General features: G+C 43.7%; 1 protein-coding gene across 4 annotated transcripts in view; it reads left to right on the plus strand.

Moving 5' to 3' along the window:
- Positions 1 to 42: 42 nt before the first annotated feature.
- Positions 43 to 13,969, plus strand: part of TMEM104 (transmembrane protein 104) — a 61,390-nt gene continuing 47,463 nt past the window's right edge. For 2 of the 4 annotated variants that reach the window (XM_067547504.1, XM_067547508.1), the window contains exons 1-6: positions 43 to 139; positions 1,932 to 2,038; positions 4,241 to 4,362; positions 9,516 to 9,597; positions 10,657 to 10,756; positions 11,430 to 11,510. In XM_067547504.1, the coding sequence (XP_067403605.1) occupies positions 1,994 to 2,038; positions 4,241 to 4,362; positions 9,516 to 9,597; positions 10,657 to 10,756; positions 11,430 to 11,510 (430 nt within the window). In that variant the 5' untranslated portion in view covers positions 43 to 139; positions 1,932 to 1,993. The remainder of the gene's footprint in view (positions 140 to 1,931; positions 2,039 to 4,240; positions 4,363 to 9,515; positions 9,598 to 10,656; positions 10,757 to 11,429; positions 11,511 to 13,969) is intronic. The other 2 variants (XM_067547507.1, XM_067547505.1) reach the window with 2 other exon arrangements.

Genomic DNA, 13,969 nt, shown 5'->3' on the forward strand with positions numbered 1-13,969 from the left:
GTTGCCCGGGTCGCGCAGGCGGAAGTGCTGGGCAGTGAGGAGGAGGAGGAGTACGTGTTGCGCATGCGCCGTGCGTCCCCTGGTATGCGGGCGGCGGTGTATGTGAACAGCTGGGTTCGCCGGCTCCTTGGGAGCGCAGGTACCGGGGGGGCTGGAGGAGCTGCCTGTGGAGAGAGCCTCTGGGGTGGGGCTGGGCTGAGATATAAGGGGTGGGGAGCTGGGAGTGGGATGTGGGGGGTTGGGGGTGGGGGGACCGATGGGTCTCGGGGTGGGGAGCTGGGAGTGGGGTATTGGGATGGGATATGGGGCGGGGGTCTCTGTGATGAGGAGTTGGGAATGGGGTGGAGTATGCACGGGTCGCTGGGGTGGGATATAGGGGGTTGGGAGTGGAATGTTGGGGGTGGGATATAGGGGGCTGGGGGGTCGCTGGGATGGGATGGGATGGGATATAGGGGATGGGGGTGGAATGTTGGGGGTGGGATATAGGGGGCTGGGGGTCGCTGGGGTGGGATATAGGGGGTGGGGGTTCTCTAGACTGTTTCTCTCTCATCTCCCCTCCTCCTGCTTTGTACTTTGGCCAAGGGAGAAGAATGTGTCTCCAAATCAGTCTGTGTCACGCGGGTTTGCTCTTTGTTTTGTCTCTCCTTGTTTCCACCTGTAGTTTATTGTCCCTGATTCCGCATTTGGGGAGAGTCTGCTTTAGATTTGAGGTGAGGTGTTGGCTAGCGGGATCATTCTGGGCATGGTTCTGTAGCAGTCTAGCTTGTTTTGATCTGTTTGAGGCTTTGCTTTGGTGTTTTTAGCATCACTATTTTGGGTGGGGTTGTTTGCTCCATTGAGTTGGAGATTAACATTGTCATGTCCAGAACAGGAGGGGGTTATATTTGTTTGCTGATCTTAGCTTTTCATCCTCTAGTACTCTGTTGTGGAGGGAATGTTTACTGTTTTGATTTGAGCTGGCCCCAGAAGTTGAATACTCTTGTTTTGTATATTGACTAGGAGGAAGTTTCTGCTGATAATTTGTGTCAGCTGATGTAGTTGGCTGATAAAACAGGGCCCAAACCTTTGCTGCTTTATAGTAGGATGGATTGGATTAAGTTCTCAAGTAACTTGAGTAGTAATTTTATTGGAAAATTGTAATTATTTAATAGCCTAGATTCTTCAGAGGGCTTTTTTTTTTTTTTCAAATGCTTCTATAGCTGTTGTGAAGTTCCCCAAATGCTTTTATTTTGGAGGCCTAGGTATGTATAATTCAGTGTATTCTGTTTCTACATTCAAAATGTTGACTGTTTTTTGGAGGGTATATAGGGAGAGATTGAGGTTGTTGGGTGTCTTTTATTGTAGTAATCTATAGAATAATTCTTGTGTTACAGTATATTTCCAAGGATATTGATTCTTATGTGGGGTGATAGTATGATTAGATCATTCTTTATAGAACTGTTGCTTTCCTTCTAAATGAGTTAGTGGAAATTGCAGGTTTTGTGGCTGCTTCAGTAAGGTTGGTATATAACATAAGAGCTGCCATACTAGGTCACACAAATGGTCCATCTAGCCTAGTTACCCATATCAGAGCTTCAGGGGGAGTGTACAGAACAGGTCAATTATGGAATGATCCACTCCTGTCTTCTACTGCTGGCTTCTTGCAGTTGGTAACGGTTAGGTATCTGATGTGCAGGGAAAAAGGACAGGGCTATCTGGTAACGTTTGTGTGAACTGAGAATTTTGATTACTGAGGTGTCAGGGACAGTGTGTTGGAGGAGAGGGCAGCTGGGACTGGGAGTGTACTCAAATCCCAGGGCAGCACAGACCCAATTGCAATTCTGCTCAAATCTTCCTCTGTTTATAGTAATGGGTTGCCCATGGTCTTTCAGTGGTGGCCTGAGCTGCTGCTCTGATAATGATCACCAGACTTGGACATGTTGTCTCTTTAGGGTAGACGTAGCAGAGACAGAAGAAACCTGCTTCTCCATTCCAGGCCCTTCTATCCTCCAACATGGCAGGTGGCATTACCGACACAGGGGAGCTGTACTCTCCTTATGTGAGTATTACCATTGGGATGCACCACTACTGTTTGTTCCATGTCTTCTCTTCACAACCCTCCTTACTTCACTTCCTGGTTCCCCGAGAACAAGGTAATCAATGTCAAAGTTGCAAAAAAATGCTAGGAAATATTAGGGTAAGTGAAGCAGAACATGTTTCGCTTGTTGCCCAAGGGATCTTGGTTTGAATTACACCACAACAAGGGCCACTTCAATATTTGAAAGGGACCCAAGTATCTAGAGTTTGGTGAGTTAGCTTAGAGAACTTTCACCATATCTTTGAGGCTTTTTTGTAAGTTTGATTTGGTCCTTCTTTCAAGTGTTCATGGTGAGAAAAGTGAATGTGAAAATGGCATCATCTTACTGCATGTTTCTGGCCTATTTGTCTTTTGAGACACATCTGTTCATTTCACTGATACAAACTAGTTTTAAAGAATCTGTTGTAATGCTTAGTGTTTGCATATTGTTTTATGTCACCAGTTACTTTACAATCCTTAAAAAAGGGACACAGTCCGCCTGATGCTTAATCAATTGAAAAAAATGAGTTAAAAGTAGCTTGATATACCACACCTGTCTTTGAGTCCTTTTGCACATTTTTATGGTTTTACTGCCATATTTTTAAAAAATGTTTTCCTCCTTTCTGTTGATCCTGTGTGAAAGACTTGCACAAATAGATGCAGCTGTGGGGATGCTGAAATTCACTATCTACAAATCATTGTCAAATATAAAAAGAAAACAAACTGAAAGCGTAAGGGAGAACCTTTTTTCCTCTGATCTGTTTGTTAGTCATCTTACATGTTAATTGTAACAATGAAATTTAAAAAAAAATTCAGACAGAAGTGGTTTGTTTAGTTTTTTTTAATGTGATGTCCCAAATGATCAGTCCTCACAGCATCCTTTATTAGGTAGGTAAGTATAATATCCATTTTTACAAATGGGGAAACTGAGGCATTGAAGTAAAGTGACAGTCACAACCAGAGCAGGGATTAGAACTTCAGGGGTTTCTGGCTCACAGCCTTGATCTCAGAACACTAGACCCACTTTCTTTTCTTTTCTTTTCACTCACAGTTGTACCATTTTTACTAAACAGGTAAAATTGCATCTTTAGTTAAACCAGTGCCACTTGGTGTTTAGACCAGGGTTCAGCTGCACTCTGCAACTGCTAGTGATAAAGGAAGTGCTTGACTCTGAGGAAACGTGAGTGGACCACATCATGACACAGTCCGTGCTCTTTTGTTTCAAAGGGCCCCTCTCTCAGGGCTTCCAAGCCCAAAGATGCTGAGTGAGAGAATTATGTACACCAAGCTGAGGGCTTCCAGCCACAAGTGTTCAACAGTATAGATCACATGGTCAGCGGATTTTGCTGGCTCAGCCGTGCTTTACAAAGAGCGGTGGCAGGACAATGAAAGTTGAAAGTGTCTCATGTTTCAGGCTATTCCCTAGAATTTTCAGCTCCAGACCTTCAGTTTCAGGTATAAACACTGACTTCACTATGGCAGCCTGTGTGTGGTGATGGTGCCTCTTGCATTTGTGCTAGTCAGCAAGGATTTAATCCCCGGGGCCTATGAGACTCGTATATAACCCCACAGTCTCACGCCTGATTCTGTTCTGGGTGGCTGGAAGGTGCCTTCTCTCCCTAGCAGTTGTTTGATTGTCCAGTCAGTAAATTCCTATTGTTTCCTTTAATTAAAAAGAATAATCAAATTAATTTCATACTTCCTGAAAATCAGGTCTGATGGTTCTGGCCTGAAGCCAGCATAATGCAGGCTTCTACTGTTCAACTCTATCCATACATCCCATTCTTTACCTGCAGAAACCCCTGCTTCTATGGACGTGGGGCCCTCCGAAGAGAAGATTGTGGTATTAAATTGTACTGTGGGATGATTGTGATGTAGTCAAATGTCTATTAGGGATTCCACTGATTTGATTTTTTTTAAATGTTCCATAAGTTACAAATAGAACAAATTTGGGGAGGGAACATCAATCCCCACTAGTGCTGTGCTAGTACACTAATCCACTGCACTACCTTTCTGGCTCTGAGTGTCTCCCTCCACCTGTATTTACTTTTACCTTGTGCTTATCTTTGCTATACATGCACATAGGTTACATTCCCCATACCTAAGCTGCCATGTCAGCGAGTTCTCTTAGCTGATCCCCAAGGTGGTTGCAAACACTGACACTGATTATCTGGATGATTGCAGGTTGGTCTGGTTTACATGTTCAACCTTATCGTTGGGACGGGAGCCCTAACCATGCCGAAGGCCTTTGCTACCGCTGGCTGGCTCGTCAGCCTCATTCTCATAATGTTCCTGGGCTTCATGAGGTAGGATTTTGGTGTCTCTCTTTGCATGTCTCCAGCAGGCTGGGAGTGTGGATTGATTTTTATTCCAGGGATTACATGTAAGAGTTTGGGGGCAGTGTACTGGTGAGAAGCCCAACCCCTCTGCCACCTAGCTGCTGGGATTTCCACACTTGTGCTGCACCTGGGTCCTGTTCAGAGACTGTAGTTTTAATATCAATTTCTGACTAGAAGATGTCTGCAGTGTGGAGCTACATCCCTCCAGCCGATGGAAGGCAGAGAACATTGTCTCTCCTGCCTACTCTAGAGCCTTCTGGCTGCTGCGTGGCAGAGGTTTGTCATAGAGTTCAAAGCCAGAAAGAACCGGCAGATCATCTATTCTGATCTCCTGTATATTCCTGGCCACCAGCGCCACCCTGTATCCACATACTAAACCCAGCAACTGAAACTGGACCGAAGTATTGCAGCCCATGGGAGACTAGTCTATTGTGTGCCACAGGCAGAGACTAGGAAGGACTGAGGTGCACTAGAGCCCGAGGCCCCCACAATGGTAGGGAAATGATAATCCTGGCAAATGACCTGCACCCACACACTGAAGAGGAAGGTTAAAAACTGTTGAGCTCACTGCCAATCTGACCTGGGGGAAAATACCTTCCCACCCCTATATATGGTGGTCAGTTAGACCCTGAGCATGTGAGCAAGAACCAGTCAGCCCAAGCACCACGCTACCTCAGAGCCCTGGCCTCCTATATTCAATGTCCCATCTCCAGCCATGGCCATCCCTGATGCTTCCAGAATATATTGTGCAGAGAAATTCCTTCCAGACCCCTGCACAGGTGGCCATCTGAAATCCTGAAGCATGAGTTTCACTACTCTGCCTTTCCCCCAGCCTCTTTTCTTGGCATCCTCTTCCCCCCATGGATAACTCCAGTGCTTGCCTCTTTGCTAGGGATATCTTTCCGAAACACCAGCAGCATCACCAGGTTGATGGGATTCCTGACAATTTCACTTCAGCTGACCGCCTTTTGAATGGCAACCATGAAACTAACCTGCCATGTCAAGTTCACTCTGGCTGTGATGGCAAAGTTCTGAGCAACAAGCACTGGAGCGCTGTCTGCCCACATGCTCGGGGAGGCTGCTCTGCATTGATTTTCACATTGTGAAGGTTGTCTTCACAGTCATAAGAGTTAGAAACTTTTCTTTTATTGCTGGCTTGGGCACCCATGCTCAACAGGGAAGGCTTCCTACTTGCCACAGACAAGTGGAATTTTCAGATCTTGCTCTGAGTCCACAGAATCGGCATGGTCTGGCTCTAGAACTGAACTGAATCTGAATTGGATTGACTCAGGTTATACATTTCATGTGTGTCAATCACTTCTATGTATGAGCCATAACCTTTTAGGTATGTTGCACTGAGAAGAAATTGGAATAGTCAAAAGATCATCTGGGTCCTTCAAACCCATCTGCCCCACAGCTAGCCTTAGACACAAGCAGAGTACGCAGATGCCCGAGTAGAATTGAAGAGGGATGCAGTTCTGTAGTGATTCAACAACTTGCAGATTGCTTAATTTCTCATCTATTACGAGGAGTAGAGGGGGAGTAACTTTCTATAATTATGCCTACCTAATTCCTCCCCTGCACAAGTCTGAGACCTGGGAACTCCTGAAGTCAACTTGAAGCTGACCAGACTTCAGCTTGGTTACCTCTGTGTTGGTGCAGTTGCAGCGAAGGCAGTTGAGCGAAGGCTTTTGGCTATAGTTGTGTGATGTACACATTCAGCCTGGGGAACAGAAGTTGGTGGCATCTTTCTGATGAGATTTAAAGCCCTATCTGGATCACTTGTGCTCATTAAAGATCCCCTCTCACTTTTGTAAGAGCGTGGGGGGTGTTAATCGTGATGTCCTGGTCAGATTCTCTTATGGGTAACTCCATTTGCCAGTCTAAATTCTCTCTGAAGTTTTGATTGGCTACAACTTTTTCCTTCATTAGCTGCCCTGGGCTGTTTGGCTGTTAAACAGCTGCCATGTTCCACTCACGAGGAAACTGCATTTCAGTGGTGAATGAAATTATCCTTGTAAATCCCAGGTGTGTTTAGGCTTAATATTGTAAATGACAATAAAAGTGCAGTTTGCTATTATTGACAGAGGTAAATTCTGGAAATACCAGTGACTGATGGATTCAGAAGCAATCCCTTTTAAAAACATTTCCAAAGCATGAAGCCCAAGTACACAGCTCCCTACTGTCTGTTTTGGTTCTTTCTCAGTTTATATCTTGGTGCTATCAGGGTGTGCAAATTTTGCTGATGCATGCTCTTGTGCCAACCTTGAAATGTTGCCCATTGGTGCTAAGAGTTCTGTGAGCTTAGTTGTCCTGTTGCTTTCATTCCTGTGTTTGCACTTCTGGCTTCCTAATAATCTCTAGAGAACCTTCAGTGAGAGTCTACATAGTCAGTCATCTGGGCCCCAAGAAGGGGCTGCTGTATTTACATCCTAGCAAAACTAATTTCTCATTTGAAGCTGATAAATGAATTCAATTTGTGAAGCAGTAAGAACTGTTTTAGAGCCTTAAATAAGATTAATTTTAGTTTTACTTTATAAAAAAAAAAAAAAAAGTGGGGGAGGGGAAAGAAACCTTAAAATGATCATTTAGCTGAGACAATGACAATCCATTCCTGAAAGCGACAAAGCAGATTGTAATGATGAATTAGGACCTTGGATGGGTGAGTACTCTAGCCGTCTCCTTGGCATTTGTTGGTTTTCTCTCGTTTTTTAACTCCTTAAATGTTTCTCATACAGTCACTGACAAAATTTGTTGAGTATGTCCAAATGATTTGCTTGCTGCTTTTAGATCTACAAGGATAATAAAAATTGCCCTTCAATAGCACCTTTCTTCTGAAGGTCTCACTGTGTTTGACAGGCACCAAAAGATTAAGCTTCACAACAGTATTGTGAGGAAAGGGAGTATGTATTAAGGTTGTAAAGGATTAAAAAAATAATTGCAATTAATCGCAAGATTTAAAAAAAGTCATGATTAATCATGGCTTTAATCTCACTGTTGAACAATAATAGAATACCAATTTAAATTTATTATAAATCTTTTTGGATGTCTTTCTACATTTTCAAATATATTGATTTCAGTTACAACACAGAATACAAAGTGTACAATGCTCACTTTATATTTTTTATAGTATAAATATTTGTAAATATTTGCACTGTAAAAAAAATAAACGAGTATTTTTAGTTGGCCTCATACAAGTACTATAGTGCAATCTCTTTATCGTGAAAGTGCAACTTACAAATGTTGAATTATATTATTTTTTAGATAACTGCACTCAAAAACAAAACAATGTAAAACTTTAGAGCCTACAAGTCAAAGCATGAAGGCGCTTATGAATGTTTAGTATATGTGGTACGTAAGCACCTTGCAATGCCGGCTACAACAGTGCCATGCGAATGCCTGTTCTCACTTTCGGGTTCCATTGTAGATAAGAAGCAGACAGCATTATCTCCCGTAAAAGTAAGCAAACTTGTTTGTCTTAGCGATTGGCTGAAGAAAAAGTAGGACTGAGTGGAGTTGTATGAGGTGAATTGCAAAATACTATTTATAATAAATTTAATTTGATATTCTATTATTGTTTAACAGTGTGGTTAAAACTGCAATTAATTGCGACTATTTTTTTATCCAGTTAATTGGCTTTGCGTTAGTCACATGCATTGACTGTGATTAATTGACAGCCCTAGTATGTATTATTCCTACTTGACAGATGGGGAAACTGACTCATGATTACAAACCCTAGCATGTGATGCTCCATCTTCCTTTAAGAAGCCAGCCCCCTTGCACTGAGATAGCATGTAATCTGTGGGCCACAAGCGTACTGAAGATAGACACCTGTTCCATTTATGCAAATTAGTTGCAGGCTTTGTGTGCCTGACAAATTTCCAGTTGATTTCTTAGTTGGTCAAAGTTTGATCACCTCTGATGGAATCCTAGAAATAAGAGGTCCTTTTATTTACTGACATTTGCACCTAACTATGGCTTTATTTTGCTGGTTTAATATGATTTAATATGGTTTTACACAAGCATTCTGAGTGAGACTAATGGGTCTAGCAGGCCCCAAATGCTTAAACAAAAATACTTACAACAGCAAAAGAGACCTTCCCGTGGATGTGGTAATATACCATGAAGCAACCGCAACTGTCTCCTTGTTTCTAGTTTAACAAAAGAAGAAACATACTCTTGCCTTTGCCTACCCTTGCGAAACAGTAAGAGGGAAGTATTCTTATGAATATTTTACATCTGTGTAGTGCCTTACATCCCAAATTACATCATACTGTTTGCCTACACAGCACAACTGAAATGCAACCATCTCTGGGTTGAAGGACAGCAGCAAAGTGGGGTAGAACTCCTTGTACAAAAAGAGGAAGAGGAGACTGTGTTGAAGTGTGCTGGGACAAACCCCGACTCTTACCAAACATACTAAGAGATCTTTAGTATCTCCACATAACAGATGGACTCTGGTTTATAAGGCCTCACTCTAAAGATCTTCCATACAGTGAACTACATGGCACTTAATTTATCTGAGTCAGAAAGGAGAAGGGCTAAGTCAGCCCTATCAGGATTCAGTCCTGCCTGTAGATCTAAGGAGTCCAAAAAATTCCAGGTTTGATGCTTAGGCCTCTGTGCCATCGTTTTCACTGTTGTGTAAGACCTTCTAGCTTATGAGACTTGAGTTAATAAACTTGGTCTCAGTCCAGCTACTAACAGAACAGCATCCCAAATGACACCCCGGTGGCAGTCTAATCAGAGTCAAAGACTGAATATGCCACATGAAGGCTTTTGCTTCTAAATATGCTCGCATGTACCAGCAGAATAATACAGAATTTTGCGTTGCCACTGTCTGCATTGTTCTCTGTTTTATACAAAAGATGCTTCATTTCCCAGGACTGTCCATCCAGTATCTCACCAATACTCACTTCACATAAGAAATGTAAGAATGCCCAAAACCTAGAAAATCTCTGTACTTCAGTCTGTAATCAGCGATAGCTTGGAGGCTGCAGCACATGCCAGAGCTATGGAGAGCATCCCTCCTCAGAAAGCCCGGTCAGAGTAATTTACGGTAATCTATTCTGCTGTTCTTGTTAGCCATTAGTAATTGCTACGTTTAATTTCCCTTCTAGCTACATGACTACAACATTTGTGATGGAGGCCATGGCTGCTGCTAACGCCCAGCTGCGTTGGAAGAGAATGGAAAAGCACAAGGTTTGTGTCATGGCTTTTTATTTTCTGATCTCTATCATTCTTCAGTCCCTAAGGGCTCTCTTCAGATTACTGTGCTAGCTCTGTCTCGCCTCATTAGTAAGTCTAATAAAGGAATAAATTTCCACTGTACTTAACGTCTTCATATAAAATATGGTCCTTCTCTGTGGTATTGCTCATAAAACCCAGGATTTTCTTTTCCTGCCTTAAAAATCCCCAACCCTGCCCATCTGTCTCCCAATTTCATACTACTGGTCTTGGCCTAAGATGCTCCTTAGAGGCATTGGAAAGTGCAATCCACCATTCAAGGTGCATTCAGATCTATAAATCCCTAAATAGTGTGAGATCCAGCAAGTGCAGGGCATTGTTGTGTAGCTGAGACAAGCTGGAATACTCTTATCAGTCATTGGGGTTGTATTCCAGGGACTCGTGCTGTGCATTCTCTGTGGACTCTGTCCTGACTGTAGATTTACTCCCTCTCTTGGTTTGTTAGCTCCTGGGGTTAGTGGCCTGCATAACATAATACAAGGCATCATTTTTGGTCCGATTTTAATCACGATCAGTAGGAAGGCTGGATGGAGTTGGGAGTGAGCTTTTCTGCTCTGTCTAGTTAGGATAATTTAAATGTTTGGGCTTTAAAAAAAAATTATCTGGTATCGACACTGTGACTCCCAACACCAAAGTTACAAACTCATTGCATCACGCTTGCTAGTGCCTTTATGATTGCACTGAATGGACATCCTGCTCCTGTTTATATGACCTGCTCAGAAAGCGCATAGCTCACTTTGCCATTCACCTCATCGTGCCCTGCCAGTGTTGTCCTTTTTCCCCAGAGGGCCCTCCCCACATTCAAAGACCAGGAAATATGGTTCCCTGCCACCTCTCCATGTGGTCACTGGTCTGTACCTTCCAGTCCCCCCTCTTCATCTATGAGCACATGGAACTGAGGCTGTTCCATTGGATTGTTTCTACCTCCTTGTGCTGTTGCCACAAGCTGTGCCTCAGTTAGCAGACGTCACAGAGCAGAACCCGGGTAGTTGCACTCATTTTCCTACCTTCTAGGAAGACGATGATGAAGATTCTTCCTCTGGGGTCTCTGATAGTGATGTTCTCCTCCAAGATGGCTATGAACGATCAGAGACGCGGCCTATCCTGTCAGTTCGTAAGTATCCAGCTTTTGCTGCCGCTTGCTAATCGGGAATGAAGGACCTCTCCCACTTCTGTGTGAACCACACCCTTTACAACTGCCTTCCTGTAAATGGAGTAAACCCCTTCTCCACCTTTCACTCTTAGGGTTTGTATACACTTGAAAGTTAATTTGGATTAAGATAGGGTGTGAATTTAAAGCTCCATGAAAGTGGATAAAACTAAACAGAACCAAGGCATTCTTCTTCAAGAATAAGAATGCCTTGTTTCTGTTTAGTTTTATCCAAGACTAAGAGTATCCCCTCATTCAAGCAAAGTTATTTTGGAACAGACAAGCCTTTAATGACAGATGAGTTCCACATGCCCGCCAGCTCTCTTCTAGCTCATGCCATTATGACTTTCAAGATGGACTAGTGGATGAAGCTAGTTTTACTTTGTTGCTTCCAAATAGAAGAAGCTTTTCCTTCCCTTTTACCTAGAACAATTCCATCTGGTCACTGAGGCATAAATATCTTGCTTTGGAAACTTAAACTGTGACTTCCGGGAGCCTGCACGGCAGCTGGCAGCACAGAGGTTTGTGTGTCCTGGATGGTATTACCAGAATGGATGGGATGTCCCCAGCTGGTGCATGTCCTTCCTTTGGGCTCATCAAGAAGAGTAAATGGACATTTCTTATTTCCAACTTGCAGAGAGACGTGGCTCAGCCAATATCTTTGAAATCACTGAGAGGGTGGAGATGGGCCAGATGGCCTCTATGTTCTTCAATAAAGGTAACTACTTTGCTTGGGGAACTCTGGAGAAAGATCCTCCTGCATGGGGTAGTATGTGGCTTTGTTCCTTAAGGCTGGGCACCTGTAACGTGGTGGTGGAAGCAGCTGCTGCTATGAATTCTGGGATCTCTCTAAACCTCCTGATTCTGAGGACTTGACGGTTCCAGTCAAACATGCTCCTCGTTCCCAAACACCTTTGTGTAGGATTTTTGTTACTGACTGTCCTCTGCTGCAGTTGCAGAGAATGCGATCTTATGGATTCCTTTCCAACCCAGACAAGGGAACTACACCAGAATCTAGGTAAGGGAGGGCAGAGAGGCTGTAATAGGTTTAGCCAAAAAAACTCCTGAAGCATAATGGGCAGATTTCCCATAGGACAAGTGAGCATAAAGATTGTAGAAGTAATAGCTGCTTCTGCCCAGCATGACTGCTGTGAACCTGACTCTCCACACATTGAGTGCCCACCTCATCTCTCTCTCTCTGTCTCCTGCAAACGTGGTCCAAAGCAGCAGAGCCAGCATGTAGAATGTGCTGCTCTCACCGTGGTGACCGTGGTAAGATGCAGCACACCAAACATTTTCCCCCCTCAGTTAGCTTCAGTCTGAAGGACGGAAGGTCAACGAGGAGAATTTCTGAGAGCACTTGACTCTGTCTGGTTAAGTGACTTCTAGAGGAATGTCCTCTCTGATTCTGAGCTTCAGTCTTAGTGGGCCCCCCTGTGCACACCTGATGAGTGCAGACATCTTGTCTTTTTATTGTATAACCGAAAACAAACCTATAACTATAAAGAAATAAGAAAACCATACGAAGGTAGCTGCAATATAAAGCTGTATTCATCTCATACTGTAGCTATACAAGCCGTAAAAAACTAGAGCGAAGACACTCCGAGCATGGTGTGTTTGTGTTAGTAAACAAATACCATGCAGGGCCAGAAAACTCTCGGACAGATGCCACAGTTTTCAGCTTTGATCTCTCACGGCCAAATTTCTTGTGAATGGCATGTTCTTTGTTCACCGGTATTTTTGTTAACACACAATGGGCCGCCTTTTCCACAACATTACACCACTTTTATGCTAATGTAACTCCATTGACTTCAGTGGAGAATCAGGGGCGGGGCGGGGAGGATTCAGAAGCTTTGAAGTCATTTAAGAACACAGATCCCACTGAAAGTCCATGGGAATCCTTTCAATGCTCTAGTGCTTTTAGCTCACTTAGATGTTTTGAAGTTCACACCATAGCTGCCCCCACTCTAATGGTGGAGTAAGAGCAGTGTGGTCTGGGCCTGGAGTTTCTAATCCTAGCTCAGACACTGATTTGCTGCATATTTGGGCAAGTCTCTTCACTTGCACCTGTGTCCCCATCTGTAAAATGGGCTAACACTTACCTACCTCACGGCGTGGTTTGGGGATTAATATTTGTAAAGCACTTTGACGATGAAGAGTGCTGTGTAAGTGCTGTCTAGCAGTATTGTTTTTGATCCATGTATATAAAAGCAGGTCTAGCCTGCTAGATTAGGGGGATGTTGCAGAAAGGGGGCAACAGGTCAGCTGGTGCATATGCAAATTTCAAATGGCTAGCTAAACCTCTGCAAGTGTATTGAAGAGGAAATGATGGTGTCTACAACACCTGGTACTGGAAAGTGATGGTTCTAAGGGAGACTGCATTCTAGGAAGCTGCAGTGAGCTCAAGCTCTACTCAGTGATGTCAGATACAACCTCTCCCAGTAGAGGGTGCTGGGAGTCCATGTACGTCTCTTCCAACCTGAGCAAGAAAAACTACACGTAAATTTCCTAGCAATGGCGGATAGCTTGCTTACTACTTACATTTAATCCCCCTTCTTAAAGTTTTATTTTAGTTTGAGTTGTCAGAGTTTAGATGTTAGGGATCCCCTTCCAAAAATATGTCGGATCCCAGTGATGATGGGATGAGAGCTCTTTCAGGAAGCTGCCATAGACCACAGCATGAAAACACTGACTTCCAGATAAGACAGGCAATTGACCTAGTTAACTGTTCGGGGGGGGGGGGAGCTTGTGACTCATTTGCTGCTTTCCCTCCCTGGTCAGAAGTGATAGCGTGGTCCTGTGTGAATGCTCAGCTCCTGTTCAAAGGTACCCCTCTGCTTTGCTAGAAAAACTCAAACCTAAGAGATCAGAGAAGAGCCGAGTTAAACATGCCTCTCTGCAGACTGTCATAGCACACGAGTCATTTGAAAGGCTCCACAGAGCTCAAAGGGCCCTGAATGAAGGGGTTGTGCAGTGATCAGTTGGATATTGGTTAAGGAATGAGAAATCTAGGCTGTCTGAAGCTGGAGTTTGAAAATACTAGCTCAAAGCATTAGCCTCTGTGTTTGTACCGTTAGCAACTGTGTCTGATGTTTGGCTCCAGATGTTGTGTAGCACAGGCAGATATGAGGTGTCTGGGGGCTTTGTGGCCATTGGAGAGAAGGTAGGAATCTGTGA

This window comes from Emydura macquarii, unplaced genomic scaffold (genome assembly GCF_026122565.2).
Source record: "Emydura macquarii macquarii isolate MOO-44397 ecotype Brisbane River unplaced genomic scaffold, CSIRO-AGI_Emac_v2 contig_1230, whole genome shotgun sequence".
In the NCBI taxonomy this organism is placed as follows: domain Eukaryota; kingdom Metazoa; phylum Chordata; order Testudines; family Chelidae; genus Emydura; species Emydura macquarii.